This window comes from Xenia sp. Carnegie-2017, unplaced genomic scaffold (genome assembly GCF_021976095.1).
Source record: "Xenia sp. Carnegie-2017 unplaced genomic scaffold, XeniaSp_v1 HiC_scaffold_20, whole genome shotgun sequence".
In the NCBI taxonomy this organism is placed as follows: Eukaryota; Metazoa; Cnidaria; class Anthozoa; order Malacalcyonacea; family Xeniidae; genus Xenia; species Xenia sp. Carnegie-2017.
Genome location: NW_025813483.1, coordinates 1,120,224 through 1,139,428, shown reverse-complemented (window position 1 = coordinate 1,139,428; position 19,205 = coordinate 1,120,224). Strand labels below are relative to the sequence as shown.

Genomic DNA, 19,205 nt, shown 5'->3' with positions numbered 1-19,205 from the left:
AGGGTAAACACGGTAACATCTTCAACTTACGTTGGTATTCACGAGAATCTTACGGAAGAGAAATTTACAGTAAAGTTAAAAAGTACGTCTAACTATTTGCGAATTACTACCTACATATGAAAATACTATCATCGAAGATGGCATGGTGTATTTATAAATTTAAGGTTAAGTCTTTTTCAGATATGTTATATTCCTTTCATGATATATATATAAAATCCTTCAACTTTAATTGTGAGTTGCAACATTTGCTTGAAAGGGACTTTGCTAGCTTTATTTGTTTTAAATTATTTGAACGTGATTGTGGTAGCCAATGACTACTTGCAATGTTCATTATTCAGTTGTCACTATTAAAAGGGACGAAATTAGTAAGTGACAGAGAGGCCGCATTCTTTAATAATTTTTAAATCATTCTAGCCTTGCTTTTTGGCCTTTCTTCCTTTTCTTAAGTGTCTTCAAACCAACAACTTGATCATTGTCATTGTCCATATTCATGATAATTCGAGCACATCTATTTCTGTGCAGATCGTGTTTCATTGAGCACATCCTTCAATTCACAACAGTAATCAAAGTAAGGGCGTACACTATAGCATTCGGATGGTAGTTCATTAACAAGACTCGTTAATCTCCTTAAGTGGCACAGTTAGCGCGATAACTGAGGTTGGTATTCATTCATCCGTGGTAAAATTGAAAAAATACTTGATTTCAAAGAAATTTTTCAATACAACATGTTTTGCATATATGAATCATTGTGCTACCGATTGCTTAAATAAATGCATACACCACACAGGTGTATTAGATTATGATCGGCCAGATTATTTGATCTTTGCTCTCTATTCGTGGAAATGAAAAAATCTTGCCCATTTAATTTACTTGCATGCATTTGTGACAGTGCCAATCCAGTCTGCGAAACAGATCAGCTTATACAGAAATGAAGATGTTAAGGAAAGATGTGTTAAAAGTGAGTGAGATGACTGTTTCTCAGAAGATAAATGCTAGACCCAGTCTTTATAAATACATAAATCTGACGCGGATACATATAATCTATTCACATGTGATAATGTAAGCAAATAACTTCACCGACATATTTGCTTACGTAAATCAAAATACCAATATTTATTTCTTGTCGTATGTAAAATATTCAACACAGATAAATTCTAATTTACTTCTTAATGATAAATATATGTAAAAATGTTATTGCATCATTGTAGGATTTATCATATCGAAGTTATTATAGAAAAGTGATAAGTATATATATGTTCAAAAGAATTCATGACTCGTGTGTAAATTAATTCATTCGACAAAATATCGCCAAATACGATTTACATATTCCACAATTATGAATAAATTTATAATATTGGCATGGAAACCAAAACAAACAGGTTTGAAAAGAGTTAGTTTTTCTACACAAAATGATTTGAATACGTACGATGACGTTCTAGCGCGCTAAACCATTGAACAGTAAGTAAAGAGTCAACATTGTACAGAATGGTATTGGAGATGCTTGGTGGCTGACAACCATTGAACTATAATATAAACTGGAATACTAACTCTAATAGTAGTGCTATAAATCATCTGAAGTACACTAAGACGCATTCATATCAGAATATTTTCGTTATTTACCCGAGCTCCTGAGGTAAAACGTATCATGGCAGTTTGTGCAACTGTGTTTTATATAGATCTTTTTTCATTCTTTAAAATTATTTCATGGAAATTGTATCTAGAAACTCAGGTATTTATGTACAATCAGGTATTTATCGTCAGGTATTTATACTTACATTTTATGCATATTTGTTATAACTAAATGCAAAGAAAGACTGTTATTTTATATCATAATGATTTCATACAGCTTACACTGATGAAAATGTTGGTTTTGTTGTGGCTGCTCTAGTGTAAGAATTTATTTCTAACTTTTATCTTAGATACTTTCTCCTTATTTTGTCACTTCTGCTCAGAAAGCAATTTAGTGAAGAAAAGTTTCCAAAAAAATACATGTGTATTGTAGACAATAGAATAAAGCCAGTGCCGAGTCATAACGTTGCTTAACTGTTAAAAAGTAACGTTTGATTCTTGACTACCAATGTTTTCAATTGCTATGCAAAGGCAGCAATCATGAATGTTCTTCATAAAATCGTTGTAGTTAAGACTGCAACTGCTTTTTCTCAATATGCCTATATAAGGCTACAAATAGAGATACACCAGTTCACTATAATATTCATTCTATTTTTAAAACTATTTTTAAATTTGTCACAACGGTCCACGACAAAATCCTTAATTTGCATATTGACAAACTCTCAAGTACTTTACTGTAATTTCATACATGATCATACAGTGCTCATCTCCAAAATCTTGATGTTAAATGCCTCCATTTTGTTTAATACACAACTTCGTCGCGTCGCATGTTTCAACTAAACTATTTCACTGATTAATCATGAAGAAAGCGATTCTCCGCGATGTTATTTAAAAAGGCTGGAAAAAAAAGGCTGGCAAAAGGGAAAACCTTTTAACTATAAACATCCCCACAAGAACAATCAACTTCTTTTCGCCAAATTTTGCGGAACAACAAGAAACATATGTCATTTAAATCCAATAAGAGATTATTTTGTCAGGTTTTGTGAAAAATACATGAACAATTTACGACTTATTGACATAGCTATACACACATGCTTAAGCTATCCAAGCTAGACCACATACGATATGATAAATTATACAAGTCAGTAATGTATACTGTATGTAAAAAAACTAGCAAGTCTTTGAAATCACATAAGCTGCATGATAATTTTGAAATTTGCAAAGTGTAATGTTTACCATTGCAATTTACACATTCTAAACATCTTCCGATTGCAAAGAGTAGCTGTTTTTATACACACTATATAATTGTACTTTAAATCAAGTTCAACATCTTTCTTTTTTCATTATTCTGTAAATGAAATGTTAATGTAGATAGTAGTAATAAGAAATCAACATATATTCCTGGATTGCAACCATACTATTGGCGTAGAGTTTTTTTTTATCTTGGGGGTTGGAAGTTTCAGAGGCAAACTCTCTTACTGTGCTCACTTAATTACTCTTGCAGCTTCGTAAATTGTCGGAAAACTACGAATTTACTCAGAAAATTACCAGAAAACAACGGATTATCTTTGAAAATCGTTATTGTTTTGAAAGAAGTGCTGAGCTATGAAAATTGTCATGTCATTGAATTACGATTGATTTCTACTTTCTTTATTATGAAAATACGAAAGTCATAGAATTTTGAAAAAATCACAAAAAGCTCACGAATTTTTGATGTTCATGAGATGTTCATGAAAAGAGCAAAATGTTCACAAATCTATAAACTTTGTTCATAATCTGACAACATGCTGTAACTTGTTTTCAAAGCATTAATACTGCGTCCAGTTTGGTTTAAATTCTACATGTTATGCTAACGTGAGATCAGAAAACAGGATAGAAACCTGAAAGCAGCCCTCTTGCAAAAATTTCAACGGAAAATAAAATCGATGAAAATTCTACATGTTATGCTTACGTGTCGTCAGAAAACAGGATTCAGCTTTTAAAATATTCCATTTTCAGCAGCAACAATTTCGAAGAGGTCGCGGCTTTCTTTATACCAGCTTTTGAAATACGCCGACGTTAAAAATAACCAAGAATTAAAGTCCTTTTAATTGTATGACATTTTTTGTGGGATGTATTGTTGGTTTATATATCCATTATTTTGCCTTTATCTGGCTTTGTAGATTCTTGCTATTTGTTGCTTTGCGATAAATGTCTCCCTATTGGTAAATGCTATATTTTGAAAAAGGCTCTTACAACTTACATGACTTGCAATGTTCATAATTTAGAATTTACGTGTCGACTTCACAGGATTCGAATATTCCACGTATCAGCCGCACTTAATATAATTGCACCACAGCAGGAGAGTATAAGCCTTGGCTCTAATTATAAAATTAAAGCAATTTTATGGTTGAATTTGCAGTTTTTGATTGCTGAATTTGAAATATTTTGCATTTTTATTGTACTCCTAGCGCTCAAAATTTTTGCACGTTTCAGCTGTAATTGATTTTCATGAAGGAAAATATAATTGAAATATATATCAATCATCGACTCATTACCATGAGACGAACCTTTGCATCTTCAATTAGTAACAAATACTTTTGTGATATATTTCTATCTTATCCTAAGTACAAATATAATTGCCCAACATAAAACTTTTACATGTTTGTAAATGTAGATCGTCCAGGTTGGTATAGTCCTGAAAAGGACTATTTTTGTTGTTGTTGACTGACGTTTCGACAACCTTAGCGGTACTCATCTTTAGAGTCATAGAGTTTGACTAACGTCAGGTTAGCCGTATTTGTTATCTGGTTCTTACGTAATTGTATTGTGTGTACAGGAAATGTGTATTATCATTGTGAATTAGTGTGAAGTGAAATGTTTTTAGTTGTGAAGTGTGATTTAGGTGTGATATTTTTAGCTGTAATGTGTGGGTGTCAAGTGTGTATTGTCAGTGTGAATTAGTGTGAAGTGTAATAACATATGCCGCATAAAAGGGTTTATGTTGGGTAATTTATTTATAGTTAGAATTCGCTTTTTGCCTGGCAAATCCATGGTCAGTTTTGTCACAATAATATTTTTATCTTACAAGTATGATTGCGACATTGCACCCATTTCAGCTTTATCATCATTCATGACTCGAGAGAGCTATAGATTCATAATTGCTCAGTGGGACGTTTGAGATATTTACCCGACGACGTCAGAGTATGAACACTTAGAGTTTTAATCATTACTTAAAATATTTAGTTAAAATATTTGCTTTAGTTATGAATGAAAAATCAAGAAATTGCAACTCCTTGAAATTATAGATGCGGATTTGGAATCAATTGTTGAGCGTATTCTTTCCGTTTTGCGCGATAATCGCTATGGGAACATATCGTAATTTGTTATAATTAGATTGTTTAAAACGATCTATCAAGTAAAACAGTCTTTCAATTTATTACAAAAAACAGCTAGAAATCTGCATAATACGGACAGTTATAAAGCACAAGACTCGAGATGCTGGCATCAGAAAGTGTAAATGTTTCTTACAAGAAGGTTAAGAAGAAGAAAATAAAATGAAGTTGGTTATTTTGTGTGCACTTTTGGCCGTAATGGTTGTCTTGCCACAATCAGGTATATATTTTGCAGTCATGCTACATTTTTGTTATTACTTAGTGTTTTAAAAGAAAGTAAACTAACAATCCTTCTCATTTGTATATCATATTGATTTTGTCAAGCCTACAGTGATGAAAGTGAAGCGATTCGTATCTCCGACCCTGAATTCCATCCAGATCAGAAGAGTGGGGAAAACGATGCAAGAAAACAAGCAACACGTGATTTGAGTTTAAATTCTAGAACTCCTTGTCATTTTCGTTTTCGTTGTAAACCTCGTAGGAAAACGTAGGTATCGTTGGAGACGCTGGGGTTAGCTGGATGCTTATTCCTTCTTCAAGAAGTGACAATAACAATGTAGCTATGTATGTCGTTGTCAATTCTTTTTACTGTAATAGCGTAAGTCTGTAGAAAATAAAACAAATTCTGTTTTCGTCACTGAAATTTTTTTCCACTGATACAAATTTAGTCAAATCATGTGTTAAGCAACTTTGTTACCAGAGTCTTGTTGACAGGGGGGGCTTATAGTTTCCTAGGATTGTTTTTCCCAGGGTTGTATTTCCTAGGGTTGTTTTTCTCAGGGTTGTTTCTCCTAGGGTAAACACGGTAACATCTTCAACTTACGTTGGTATTCACGAGAATCTTACGGAAGAGAAATTTACAGTAAAGTTAAAAAGTACGTCTAACTATTAGCGAATTACTACCTACATATGAAAATACTATCATCGAAGATGGCATGGTGTATTTATAAATTTAAGGTTAAGTCTTTTTTAGATATGTAATATTCCTTTCATGATATATATATAAGATCCTTCAACTTTAATTGTGAGTTGCAACATTTGCTTGAAAGGGACTTTGCTAGCTTTATTTGTTTTAAATTATTTGAACGTGATTGTGGTAGCCAATGACTACTTGCAATGCTCATTATTCAGTTGTCACTATTAAAAGAAAAGAAGTTAGTAAGTGACAGAGAGGCATCATTCCTTAATAATTTTTAAATCATTCTAGCCTTGCTTTTTGGCCTTTCTTCCTTTTCTTAAGTGTCTTCAAACCAACAACTTGATCAGTGTCACTGTTCATAGTCATGATAATTCGAGCACATCAGTTTTGTGCAGATCGTGTTTCACTGAACTTACCCTTCAATTAACAAAAATAATCAAAGTAAGAGCGTACACTATAGCATTCGGATGGAAGTCTACTATTAAGACTCGTTGGCATTGCTGCCCGATAGCTGGGAAAGGATATTCATTCATCCGGGGTAAAATTTAAAAAATTTGATTTCAAAAGGAATTTTTAATATAACATGTTTTGCATGTATGAACATCGTGCTAGAGACGATATAAATAAATATATATAGAACTCAAGTTTACCTATTCGTGCAAATCAAAATATCCTGGCAAATTAAATTACTTGCACGCATTTGTGACAGCGCTAATCAAGTCTACAAAACAAATCAGGTTTGCAGATTTAAAGATGTTGACAAAAGATTTGTTGAAAGTGAGTGAGAATAGATGACTGTTCCTCAGAAGATAAATGCTAGACCCAGTGTATAAATACATAAATCTGACGCGGATACATATAATCTATTCACATGTGATGATGTAAGCGAATAACTTCACGGCATATTTGCATAGGTAAACTAAAATACCAATATTTATTTATTGTCATATGTAAAATATTCAACACAGATAATTCTAATTTATTTCTCAATAAATAATATATGTAAAAATGTTATTGCATCATTGTAGGATTTATCATATCGAAATTATTATAGAAAAGTGACAAGCATATATAAGTTCAAAAGAATTCAAGACTTGTGTATAACTAAATTCATTCGACAAAATGTCGCCAAATACGATTCACAAATTCCACAATCATGAATAGATTTATAATATTGGCATGCAAACCAAAACAAACAGGTTTGAAAGAAGTTAGTTTTTCTACACAAAATAGTTTAAAACGTACGATGACGTTTTAGCGCACTAAACTATTGAAAAGCATGTTATTGGAGATGCTTGGTGGCTGACAACCATTGAAATATAATATAAACTGGAGCACTAACTCCAATAGCAGTGCTATAAATCATCTGATGCACACTAAGACGCATTCATATCAGAATATTTTCGTTATTTACCCGAGCTCGTGAGGTAAAACGTATCATGGCAGTTTGTGCAACTGTATTTTATGAAGATCTTTGTTTATTCTTTAAAATTATTTCATGGAAATTATATCTAAAAACTCAAGAAAACTTAAATTTCGGCTTCAAGGATTGCAACAACAAAGAGAGCACTCCAGATTCAAAAGACAGTTCAATGGTGTCAACCTCGTACCCATTGTCCTTTCTCCTGGACACGAGGTTCGTTTCCTACATCAGCCGTTAAATCGACATCTATTATAATTTTGAACATCCCTTGGGCAGCAATGTCGAGCTTTGGTAAAGCCGAATCATAATATATAAATACATTATCATTTCTAATAATTATCGACAAGTCGTGAGCGAGATTTGAGTCATTTGACCTAGTTAATGTACACGACACGACTAGGGTCTGGGCCTCATCAACCTCCGTCGTAAGAGGAGAAGTCTGCGGCCTCTTTAATCTCCATTGTAAGAGGAGAGGTCTGGGGCCTCGTCAATCTCCATTGTAAGAGTGAGGGTCTGGGGCCATGTTTTCAAGGGATCGAATAAGTCTAGCGATATGATCTGTATTTGTGATATTTGCATGACGAAGATGGTCGTGTGAAAGATAGGGTACAATACTCATATCATCGTATCCTTCTTCCAGAAAATTTTCTATGTACATTGGCAGTCCAAGTGACGTCAACCAGTCCACCACTGAACTAAGTTTTCCCACAACATCTGCAGCGAAGCGAAGACTGGAAATATCACATGGAACCTTACAGAAAAAATAAAAAACCGTTTCATTTGGCATGTCTACCTCTAGTGCGACGATTATTCTACTTTCTGGGCTACGACAAATACAAAAAACCTTCAATGCGGACAAAAATTTACATGTCTCGATTATAAATAAAATGCAAAGGCTAAATTGTACTCAGTCAGATTTTCACGTCTTATCTTAAGCACGAACAAAGACATAACAAGCATATGATCATCTAAATACATAATAATTGAAGTTTTCATCCTTCACACCGCCTTAATGGCTAACATCAAAACAAACCACATCAAACAAGGACTAAATAGATAATAATTGAAGTTTTCATCTTTTACACCGCCTTAATGGCTAACATCAAAACAAACCACATCAAACAAGGACTAAATAGATAATAATTGAAGTTTTCATCTTTTACACCGCCTTAATGGCTAACATCAAAACAAACCACATCAAACAAGGACTAAATAGATAATAATTGAAGTTTTCATCTTTTACACCGCCTTAATGGCTAACACCAAAACAAACCATATCAAACAAGGACTAAATAGATAATAATTGAAGTTTTCATCTTTTACACCGCCTTAATGGCTAACACCAAAACAAACCACATCAAACAAGGACTAAATAGATAATAATTGAAGTTTTCATCTTTTACACCGCCTTAATGGCTAACATCAAAACAAACCACATCAAACAAGGACTAAATAGATAATAATTGAAGTTTTCATCTTTTACACCGCCTTAATGGCTAACACCAAAACAAACCACATCAAACAAGGACTAAATAGATAATAATTGAAGTTTTCATCTTTTACACCGCCTTAATGGCTAACACCAAAACAAACCATATCAAACAAGGACTAAATAGATAATAATTGAAGTTTTCATCTTTTACACCGCCTTAATAGCTAACACCAAAACAAACCATATCAAACAAGGACTAAATAGATAATAATTGAAGTTTTCATCTTTTACACCGCCTTAATGGCTAACATCAAAACAAACCACATCAAACAAGGACTAAATAGATAATAATTGAAGTTTTCATCTTTTACGCCGCCTTAATGGTTAACACCAAAACAAACCACATCAAACAAGGACTAAATAGATAATAATTGAAGTTTTCATCTTTTACACCGCCTTAATGGCTAACACCAAAACAAACCATATCAAACAAGGACTAAATAGATAATAATTGAAGTTTTCATCTTTTACACCGCCTTAATGGTTAACATCAAAACAAACCACATCAAACAAGGACTAAATAGATAATAATTGAAGTTTTCATCTTTACACCGCCTTAATGATTAACACCAAAACAAACCACATCAAACAAGGACTAAATAGATAATAATTGAAGTTTTCATCTTTTACACCGCCTTAATGGCTAACATCAAAACAAACCACATCAAACAAGGACTAAATAGATAATAATTGAAGTTTTCATCTTTTACACCGCCTTAATGGCTAACATCAAAACAAACCACATCAAACAAGGACTAAATAGATAATAATTGAAGTTTTCATCTTTTACACCGCCTTAATGGCTAACACCAAAACAAACCACATCAAACAAGGACTAAATAGATAATAATTGAAGTTTTCATCTTTTACACCACCTTAATGGCTAACATCAAAACAAACCACATCAAACAAGGACTAAATAGATAATAATTGAAGTTTTCATCTTTTACACCGCCTTAATGGCTAACATCAAAACAAACCACATCAAACAAGGACTAAATAGATAATAATTGAAGTTTTCATCTTTTACACCGCCTTAATGGCTAACACCAAAACAAACCACATCAAACAAGGACTAAATAGATAATAATTGAAGTTTTCATCTTTTACACCGCCTTAATGGCTAACACCAAAACAAACTTAAATGAGATATGATCTTCGCACTTAGCTGGACAATTTAAGCAATCGTCTCAGGACCTGAAAAAATCAGGTGACTCAACGGGATTCGAACCCATGACCTCTGCGGTGCCGGTGCAGTGCTCTGACCACTGAGCTATGAAGTCACACAGTGGTGAGCAGGTCAATATTGTTGGGCTCATGTTTTCTCGTGAAATGAATGTCATATGAATGTTTTTATGCAGTGCGGTGTTTGAAATTAAATGAGATATGATCTTCGCACTTAGCTGGACAATTTAAGCAATCGTCTCAGGACCTGAAAAAATCAGGTGACTCAACGGGATTCGAACCCATGACCTCTGCGGTGCCGGTGCAGTGCTCTGACCACTGAGCTATGAAGTCACACAGTGGTGAGCAGGTCAATATTGTTGGGCACATTCATATGACATTCATTTCACGAGAAAACATGAGCCCAACAATATTGACCTGCTCACCACTGTGTGACTTCATAGCTCAGTGTCCAAGCACCGCAGTGGGTTCAATCCCGTCACCTGATTTCGGTCCTTTGTGTCCAGCTAAATCGAATCATATCTCATTTTCAAACACCGCACTGCATAACATTCACCAAAACAAACCATATCAAACAAGGACGACGCGTAATAAAGAAGCTTTATAATGTCATGAAATATTTATGAAAACTCACCGCCTTTTTCTTAACATGATCTAATTTTTCCACCCTTATATGATCCATTTCCTTGGCAACTTCTCTCATCGTCGTCTTCAACTCGCGGGAATATCGATCAACCAGCGTCATGGGAACACCCCATTTACCATTCTGGTACAACAAAAACAACAAGAAAATATTAAAATGGCGGATGTTTGTGATTGGCAAAACTTGACATTGTTTTAACTATTGAATACTATTTATACATGTATAATAATAGAGACCTACTGTAATGTCACCATTTCTATGATACTTCATGAAATCATAATGTGATGTCATTTATGCAATACTTCATGAAAAACTTATTCTACTAATCACAACCCTTTAGTCTTTGGTCCTAAACATTATACATTTGCGCCACTCTCACATCCAACCTTGCAGGATTTCTACGTATTACATCCGGGGAGGAATGCAAAGAACCTCCCGTTTTCCACATATCTAGTTAACTATTTAACATAAACAGGTTATAAATTAAATCATTGCTCGAAAATAATTTAGCCGTTAATCATTCTTTCCATAAGCATTTTAAGGAAAATCATTAAGCGTATGTGCAGTACTAACGACTTTCACAACCAAAATCCTACCTGATTTGTATAAGGATCTTGTAATAAATCAACTCCTTCTTCTTCAAGTTTCTTCTCGATCATTTCCAAAGTTTAGTTCCACTTGGTTTATGGCGGAAACCCTAGTCGCAGGCGATGGTTTTGGTGGCACCTTCCTTGCCTGCCGTGACGTCAAAACCTGTGACGTCACCTCGCCTTTAGTCCTCGTATCTTGTGTGGCATCTTCAATTAAATTGCCGTTGGCAACAGACAAAAGGGGGGCGTTTCTAGGTAAACTTTTAGATGTCATCGGCTTAGGAGGAAGTTTCGATGGTTTACTTGGGAGAGCCGGCTTGGGTGGTAAAACAGGTTTTCCTCCTTCATGTTGTTTGGTAATAATATCCGGTTTCGATTTCCTATCGATTTGCGGTGATTTCCCGGCACTACCCGAAATGTCCGGGGTCCGCAAACCCGATGGGATGTTTTTACCGATGTTAGCTCGTGGTGGCTTTTTCGATGGCGGAATGGGAGGCTGATTATTGACGTTTTCTTGTGAGTGAGAAAGACTACCCGAAGATACGTTGTTTAAATCCGAGTTGGATATGGTACTGCGACGATTTTGTTCCTCATTCATCTTATTTTTTTTTTCTCGGAAGCCGCTCGTCGAACATCGTTCTTTGGAAATTTTGAAGACGCCGGTGAAAGACCATGATGAGAAACTGTGAAAGACGAGAGAATATAGGAAAATGTAAATCATAAAAAAAAACATATGTAACTCAGTAATTCAATATAAAAAACACAGTAATTCAATGAAAGTTTCTTCCTCAATAAAAATTCCGGGAGGTGTGAAGCGCACATATACCTTGAACGTTTGTATCAAATTCGACACTACCACTGGAACAAAGCTAAAACGGAACAAAATATAGTCACGATTACACATTCACGAAGACATTCTTAGGATAAAATTCATGCTAAGAAGTCGCCTTCATTTATTATAAAAAGAGTGTCCAAACGAGTAGCGAAGGTCTGAACGGAAGATATTGGAAAACATGAAAACTAAACCTACAGTTTCACTACTGTCAGTGTCCACTCTGTGTTTGCGAGATAGTCCTGGGGTTGAATTTGGTGATGAGTCCGAGGCAGTCGAAGATGGGATATTGCTTGTGCTTTGAGAAATGTCCACGTTAGAATCTGAAAAATTGTGATAAAAATTATGATAAATTGGTTTCATTTGACAAGACAAAGTAGCAAGATGTCGCAAAACACGTGATACTCCATGTGCAGGACAAGCTTGTTGACTGTTAATGGCGCGCTACAACATATTTACTTCCGGTCAATTTTCATGTTAAGCCTAGTTCACATATAGTTGTAATTATTGTAATACAGTCGGCGATGATGGTTTAAAACAATTACAAATATATGTGAACGCCCGTTGTAATTGTTGTAATTTAATCGCAGACAAATCGGGAGCTGTTGAAGAAGTCGAATCCTGTTCAATCTCTACAACAATTACAACAGTCGCCGACTTAAGAAATTTATACTTGAACGCTAATCGGCAATAGCAATTTCATTTCTTCTTTTCATTTCTTTTACGATAAATCATCAAAATCCCTTGACCAAACCTTGCCAATGAGAAAGCTTGTCAAAAACCTAACCCGGGCGTTTTTTATGAAATATAAGCGATGAAAAGCCGCATGTAAATTTGACCCTAGTTTGAAAAATCGCCTGAATTACAACTATATGTGAACTAGGCTTTAGACATGCTTGACAACTGCAATTGGCAACAAACATATTTACTTCCGGTTAATGTCTATGTTGGGTAAGCTTGATGACAGTCATTGGTGTAAAACAACGTATTTACTTCCGGTCAATGTCAACGCATGACAGACAAGCTTGATGATTAAAGTAAATGGTTTGAACGCGGGAGTATCGTTACATGTTTGTAAATGTAGATCGTCCAGGTTGGTATAGTCTTGAAAAGGACTGTTTTTGTTGTTGACTGACGTTTCGACAACCTTAGCGGTAGTCATCTTCAAGCTTGATGATTGTCATTGGTGTAAAACAACACATTAGTAGGTTATAGTTTGTGTTATCAAAGACGAACCTGTGTAGAAAGTTGATGTGTTACAAAGTTGAACAGTTGACAAACCTGTGTAGAAAGTTGATGTGTTGCAAAGTTGAACAGTTGACAAACCTGTGTAGAAAGTTGAGGTGTTGCAAAGTTGAACAGTTGACAAACCTGTGTAGAAAGTTGATGTGTTGCAAAGTTGAACAGTTGACAAACCTGTGTAGAAAGTTGATGTGTTGCAAAGTTGAACAGTTGACAAACCTGTGTAGAAAGTTGATGTGTTGCAAAGTTGAGCAGTTGACAAACCTGTGTAGAAAGTTGAGGTGTTGCAAAGTTGAACAGTTGACAAACCTGTGTAGAAAGTTGAGGTGTTGCAAAGTTGAACAGTTGACAAACCTGTGTAGAAAGTTGATGTGTTGCAAAGTTGAACAGTTGACAAACCTGTGTAGAAAGTTGAGGTGTTGCAAAGTTGAACAGTTGACAAACCTGTGTAGAAAGTTGATGTGTTGCAAAGTTGAACAGTTGACAAACTTGAGTAGAAAGTTGATGTGTTGCAAAGTTGAACAGTTGACAAACCTGAGTAGAAAGTTGATGTGTTGCAAAGTTGAACAGTTGACAAACCTGTGTAGAAAGTTGAGGTGTTGCAAAGTTGAACAGTTGACAAACCTGTGTAGAAAGTTGATGTGTTGCAAAGTTGAACAGTTGTCGAATTGTATACTTTCCCAGGGGGGAGCTTGTTAAATAGCGTAGTCTATTAGATAGGGCAGGCTTCTTGGAAAAGGGGCTTGTTAGAAATAGAGTCATATGAGATACCACGCTAAATAAAGAGTATAAATCCATTCTTACATAGCTACTCGTACCTTCTCAATTGATCCCATGCTTCCTCCGATGTTATTTCCTTATTTTTTATTTTCCTCATCAATTCATTCCTGTCCTTTTCAAACAATTGTATATCGGAAGCCATTATCTCTGAATTATGTCCGCTGGATCGACGCTTAAAGCTGCTTCGACTGAAAATACCACCACCTTTCTTCTTCTTTGAATCTTTCCTCTCAGCCCCCTGTAAATGGTAACCACGTTCTAAGTTTGCTATAGTGAGGAAGTACCCCCCTGATTCGATTAAAACTATATACCTATTACGGGGTGTGAAAGTGTGAGATGCACCACTTATCTCGCGAGCACAATAACTAAGGTGTTAGAAAATACAGCGATTGCTTTACAACCGAAAGCTTAGCTAGCATTGATAATTGGTTGTGGTGAGAGGAAAGATATTCATGTATACATGTTTTTTAATCCGCAGAAAACAATTGATTTCGATGAAATGAACAAGACAGAACATGAATATTTGAATTTTGCACCCCCACCCCCACGCAACAACGAACACCAGGCCGGCTACGTCACTGTGTACAACAAGAGTTAAAATGTTTCTCAGCAGGGTTTATCGAAATTGCACTAAATACCCTACAATTGTTGATGTGAATAGATCGTATACCAAAGTCAAGGAAGAAAACAAATTTATGTTATGTCCTTGATTTTGGTTGATCTTTTAAACGAAAGCGAATATTTCGCATTGCACATTAAGTTGACAAGAGGTTTCAAAAACGCGCGGCCATCCCGAGAGTTTTGTCTTGATATGAAATATTTAGAACATTAACATTGTTTTTTTTACAGTGAATGAACATTGAAATATTTGCACAGCAGCTCTAAATAAACGGTCTTGCTACGTAACATATGCATGTGACATAAAGTAAAACTTGTAAGAAAAGCGAGTGGACTTCATCCAGGATCCTTTACTGCTAACAAACGACGTTTGATGCTTCGTTACAAATCTTTTTCATAACTAATTAAAGGCAGCAATCATACATGTTCTCCAAAAGTCATTGCTGTTAAATTGGCAACGAGGAAGGACTCTTCTAGATCTCTTTCTTTGCATGCATACAATGAGCCATAGAGATATGCCCGGCTAACTTTTACTTTCTTTCAGTGTACATCGTGTGACTTTATTGTTGGTCATTTTTGCTTTAAACAAAAATTTTATTCGGAATACTACAATATTTATCTATGTTAATGTTCTTCTTCATTAACCATGACCTTCCAAATTACTTAACAAAAAAAGATACTATTCCGTGCAGATAATCCCAAAACTTCTTATTCTCTGTAAGGCGTTTTTGAAATCTTAAATAGGATTTAAAAAGACTGTGCTGCATTATGCAAACCGAGGATATCTTTGGATGAACTCGAAAGCAGATCAGTACAAGCCCTAGGATGAAAGTCGAGAGTTCGCACCTGCGCAAGAGTTCTCGTAAACGTCTCCAGGATTTGTATAATTAAATCATGAAAAAGACCATCTTTTATGTCCTCTACAAATAAATAATAATGCGAAACGATTAGATATAAAATAAATATTCGAATATTTCTTCTGGCACGTATTGATTTGCAAATTCTCTTTGATTGGTTTTTTGATTGAGCACAGATCAGTTTGCACAGGCTAATGCAATTTCAGCTATTGACCAAGCAGTGCATGCGTTGTAATAAATCATTTTATAGTTTTGCGCTTTATCTTTCAAATTCAGACGAACCGTGTTACGCGATCAACCGTTAAGCAGTCGAGGGACAAATATGAATCAATCTTTCTCCAAATAATATCCATGTTAAAGCCACTGAGCTACATACTATTTTAGTGACCTTTATTAGACTGTCATCTCTAGTAATAGATCGTGCTCACCTTTCCCAAGTCCCATAATTATTCATAGTTTTGAAACTTTATAAAATGGTCGAGTGATATCATTGTGTGTATATACATTTGTAGTCTCTGATTTTTTTAATTAACCTTAGATAAAATTCAAAGTTTCATTTGGTTTTTTATTGGCTTTTTTTCTACATGCACGGATTAAATTAAATTGTTGTTAAATTCATAAATTTTACTACTTGCCTTTTATCACATCTGTGATTTTCTACAACAGTTGTACGAAGCAATCAAGAGATATCAATATCATCGATTGAGGATGACTGCTTAGCACCGGATTGACTAAATATATCATGATTTACATGATAATGTGGTTCGCCTGGAAACCAGAAAGAAACACTCTTGCAAAAATTTGAACGGAAAGTAAAATCGATGAAAATTCTACATGTTATGCTAACGTGTCGTCAGAAAGCAGGATTCAGCTTTTAAAATATTTCATTTCAGCAGCAACAATTTCAAAGAGGTCGCGGCTTTCTTTATACCAGCCTTTGAAATACGCCGACGTTAAAAATAACCAAGAATTAATGTTTTAATTGTGTTTGACATTTTTTGTGGGATGTATTGTTGGTTTATATATCCATTATTTCGCCTTTATCTGGCATTGTAGATTCTTGCTAATTGTTGCTTTGCGATAAATGTCTCCCTATTGATAAATGCTATATTTTGAAAAAGGCTTTTACAACTTACAAGACTTGCAATGTTCATAATTTAGAATTTACGTGTCGGCTTCACAGGATTCGAATATTCCACGTAACAGCAGCACTTAATATAATTGCACCACAGCTGGAGAGTCTAAGCCTTGGCTCTAATTATACAATTAAAGCAATTTTATGGTTGAATTTGCAATTTTTGATTGCTGAATTTGAAATATTTTGCATTTTTTTTGTACTCCTTTTGACTCCTAACGCTCAAAATTTTTGCACGTTTCAGCTCTAATTGAATTTTATGAAGGAAAATATAATTGAAATGTGTATCAATTATCGACTCCTTACCATAAGACGAACCTTTGTATCTTCAATTAGTAACAAATACCTATGTGATATATTTCTATCTTATCCTAAGTATAAATATAATTGCCCAACATAAAACTTTTACATTTTTGTAAATGTAGATCGTCCAGGTTGGTATAGTCCTGAAAAGGACTATTTTTGTTGTTGTTGACTGACGTTTCGACAACCTTAGCGGTAGTCATCTTCAGAGTCATAGAGTTTGACTAACGTTAGGTTAGCCGTATTTGTTATCTGCTTCTAACGTTATTGTATTGTGTGTGCAGGAAATGTATATTATCATTGTGAATTAGTGTGAAGTGAAATGTTTTTAGTTGTGAAGTGTGATTTAGGTGTGATATTTTTAGCTGTAATGTGTGGGTGTCAATTGTGTATTATCATTGTGAATTAGTGTGAAGTGTAATAACATATGCCGCATAAAAGGGTTTATGTTGGGTAATTTATTTATAGTTAGAATTCGCTTTTTGCCTGGCAAATCCATGGTCAGTTTTGTCACAATAATATTTTTATCTTACAAGTATGATTGCGACATTGCACCCATTTCAGCTTTATCATCATTCATGACTCGAGAGATATAGATTCATAATTGCTCAGTGGGACGTTTGAGATATTTACCCGACGACGTCAGAGTATGAACACTTAGAGTTTTAATCATTACTTAAAATATTTAGTTAAAATATTTGCTTTAGTTATGAATGAAAAATCAAGAAATTGCAACTCCTTGAAATTATAGATGCGGATTTGGAATCAATTGTTGAGCGTATTCTTTCCGTTTTGCGCGATAATCGCTATGGGAACATATCGTAATTTGTTATAATTAGATTGTTTAAAACGATCTATCAAGTAAAACAGTCTTTCAATTTATTACAAAAACAGCTAGAAATCTGCATAATACGGACAGTTATAAAGCACAAGACTCGAGATGCTGGCATCAGTAAGTGTAAATGTTTCTTACAAGAAGGTTAAGAAGAAGAAAATAAAATGAAGTTGGTTATTTTGTGTGCACTTTTGGCCGTAATGGTTGTCTTGCCACAATCAGGTATATATTTTGCAGTCATGCTACATTTTGTTATTACTTAGTGTTTTAAAAGAAAGTAAACTAACAATCCTTCTCATTTGTATATCATATTGATTTTGTCAAGCCTACAGTGATGATGAAAGTGAAGCGATTGGTATCACCGACCCTGCGTTTCATAAGGATCAGAAGAATAGGAAAAACAATGCAAGAAAACGTTACCGTGTGCGTTTAGATTCTCTAGCTCGTTCTTATCCTCGTTTTCGTGCTAAGTTCAATCCTCGTATGGAAACGTAGGTATCGTGGAGGCGCTGGGGTTAGCTGGATGCTAATTCCTTATTCAAGAAGTGACAGTAACAATGTAGCTATGTATGTCGTCGTTGACAATTCTTTTTACTGTAATAGCGTAAGTCTGTAGAAAATAAAACAAAATTCTGTTTTCGTCACTGAAATTTTTTTCCACTGATACAAATTTAGTCAATTCATGTGTTAAGCAACATTGTTACCAGAGTCTTGTTGACAGGGGGGCTTATAGTTTCCTAGGATTGTTTTTCCCAAGGTTGTATTTCCTGGGGTTGTTTTTCTCAGGGTTGTTTCTCCTAGGGTAAACACGGTAACATCTTCAACTTACGTTGGTATTCACGAGAATCGTACGGAATAGAAATTTACAGTAAAGTTAAAAGTACGTATTAACTATTTGCGAATTACCACCTACATATGAAAATACTATCATCGAAGATGGCATGGTGTATTTATAAATTTAAGGTTAAGTCTTTTTCAGATATGTAATATTCTTTTCATGATATATATATAAGATCCTTCAACTTTAATTGTGAGTTGCAAATTTTGCTTGAAAGGGACTTTGCCAGCTTTATTTGTTTGAAATTATTTGAACGTGATTGTGGTAGCCAATGACTACTTGCAATGTTCATTATTCAGTTGTCACTATTAAAAGAGAAGAAGTTAGTAAGTGACAGAGAGGCCGCATTCTTTAATAATTTTCAAATCATTCTAGGCTTGCTTTTTGGCCTTTCTTCCTTTTCTAAAGTGTCTTCAAACCAACAACTTGATCAGTGTCATTGTTCATAGTCATGATAATTCGAGCACATCAATTTTGTGCAGATCGTGTTTCACAGAACTTACCCTTCAATTAACAAAAGTAATCAAAGTAAGGGCGTACACTATAGCATTCGGATGAAAGTCTACTATT

At 34.6% G+C, this 19,205-nt stretch overlaps 2 protein-coding genes and 2 long non-coding RNA genes across 4 annotated transcripts; 2 read left to right on the top strand and 2 right to left on the bottom strand.

The window, feature by feature from the left end:
• Nucleotides 1-4,998: 4,998 nt before the first annotated feature.
• On the top strand, nt 4,999-5,586 carry LOC124442847. Its single transcript, XR_006947375.1, has 2 exons — nt 4,999-5,163; nt 5,268-5,586. It is a non-coding gene; the product is annotated as an uncharacterized LOC124442847 (long non-coding RNA).
• Nucleotides 5,587-7,591: 2,005 nt separating this feature from the next.
• LOC124442800 (SAM and SH3 domain-containing protein 1-like) lies at nt 7,592-11,265 on the bottom strand. Its single transcript, XM_046993295.1, has 3 exons — nt 11,202-11,265; nt 10,597-10,728; nt 7,592-8,036 (listed from the first exon to the last, which is right to left on the bottom strand). The coding sequence occupies exons 1-3, from the start codon at nt 11,262-11,264 to the stop codon at nt 7,773-7,775; spliced, it is 459 nt and encodes a 152-aa protein (XP_046849251.1). The 5' UTR covers nt 11,265; the 3' UTR covers nt 7,592-7,772.
• Nucleotides 11,266-11,789: 524 nt separating this feature from the next.
• On the bottom strand, nt 11,790-15,968 carry LOC124443368 (cell wall protein DAN4-like). The gene is made up of 6 exons (XM_046993860.1): nt 15,953-15,968; nt 15,444-15,587; nt 13,399-13,893; nt 12,226-12,350; nt 12,022-12,064; nt 11,790-11,878 (listed from the first exon to the last, which is right to left on the bottom strand). The coding sequence occupies exons 1-6, from the start codon at nt 15,966-15,968 to the stop codon at nt 11,790-11,792; spliced, it is 912 nt and encodes a 303-aa protein (XP_046849816.1).
• A 1,591-nt stretch (nt 15,969-17,559) lies between these two features.
• LOC124442704 lies at nt 17,560-18,447 on the top strand. The gene is made up of 2 exons (XR_006947337.1): nt 17,560-18,019; nt 18,123-18,447. It is a non-coding gene; the product is annotated as an uncharacterized LOC124442704 (long non-coding RNA).
• Nucleotides 18,448-19,205: the final 758 nt, after the last annotated feature.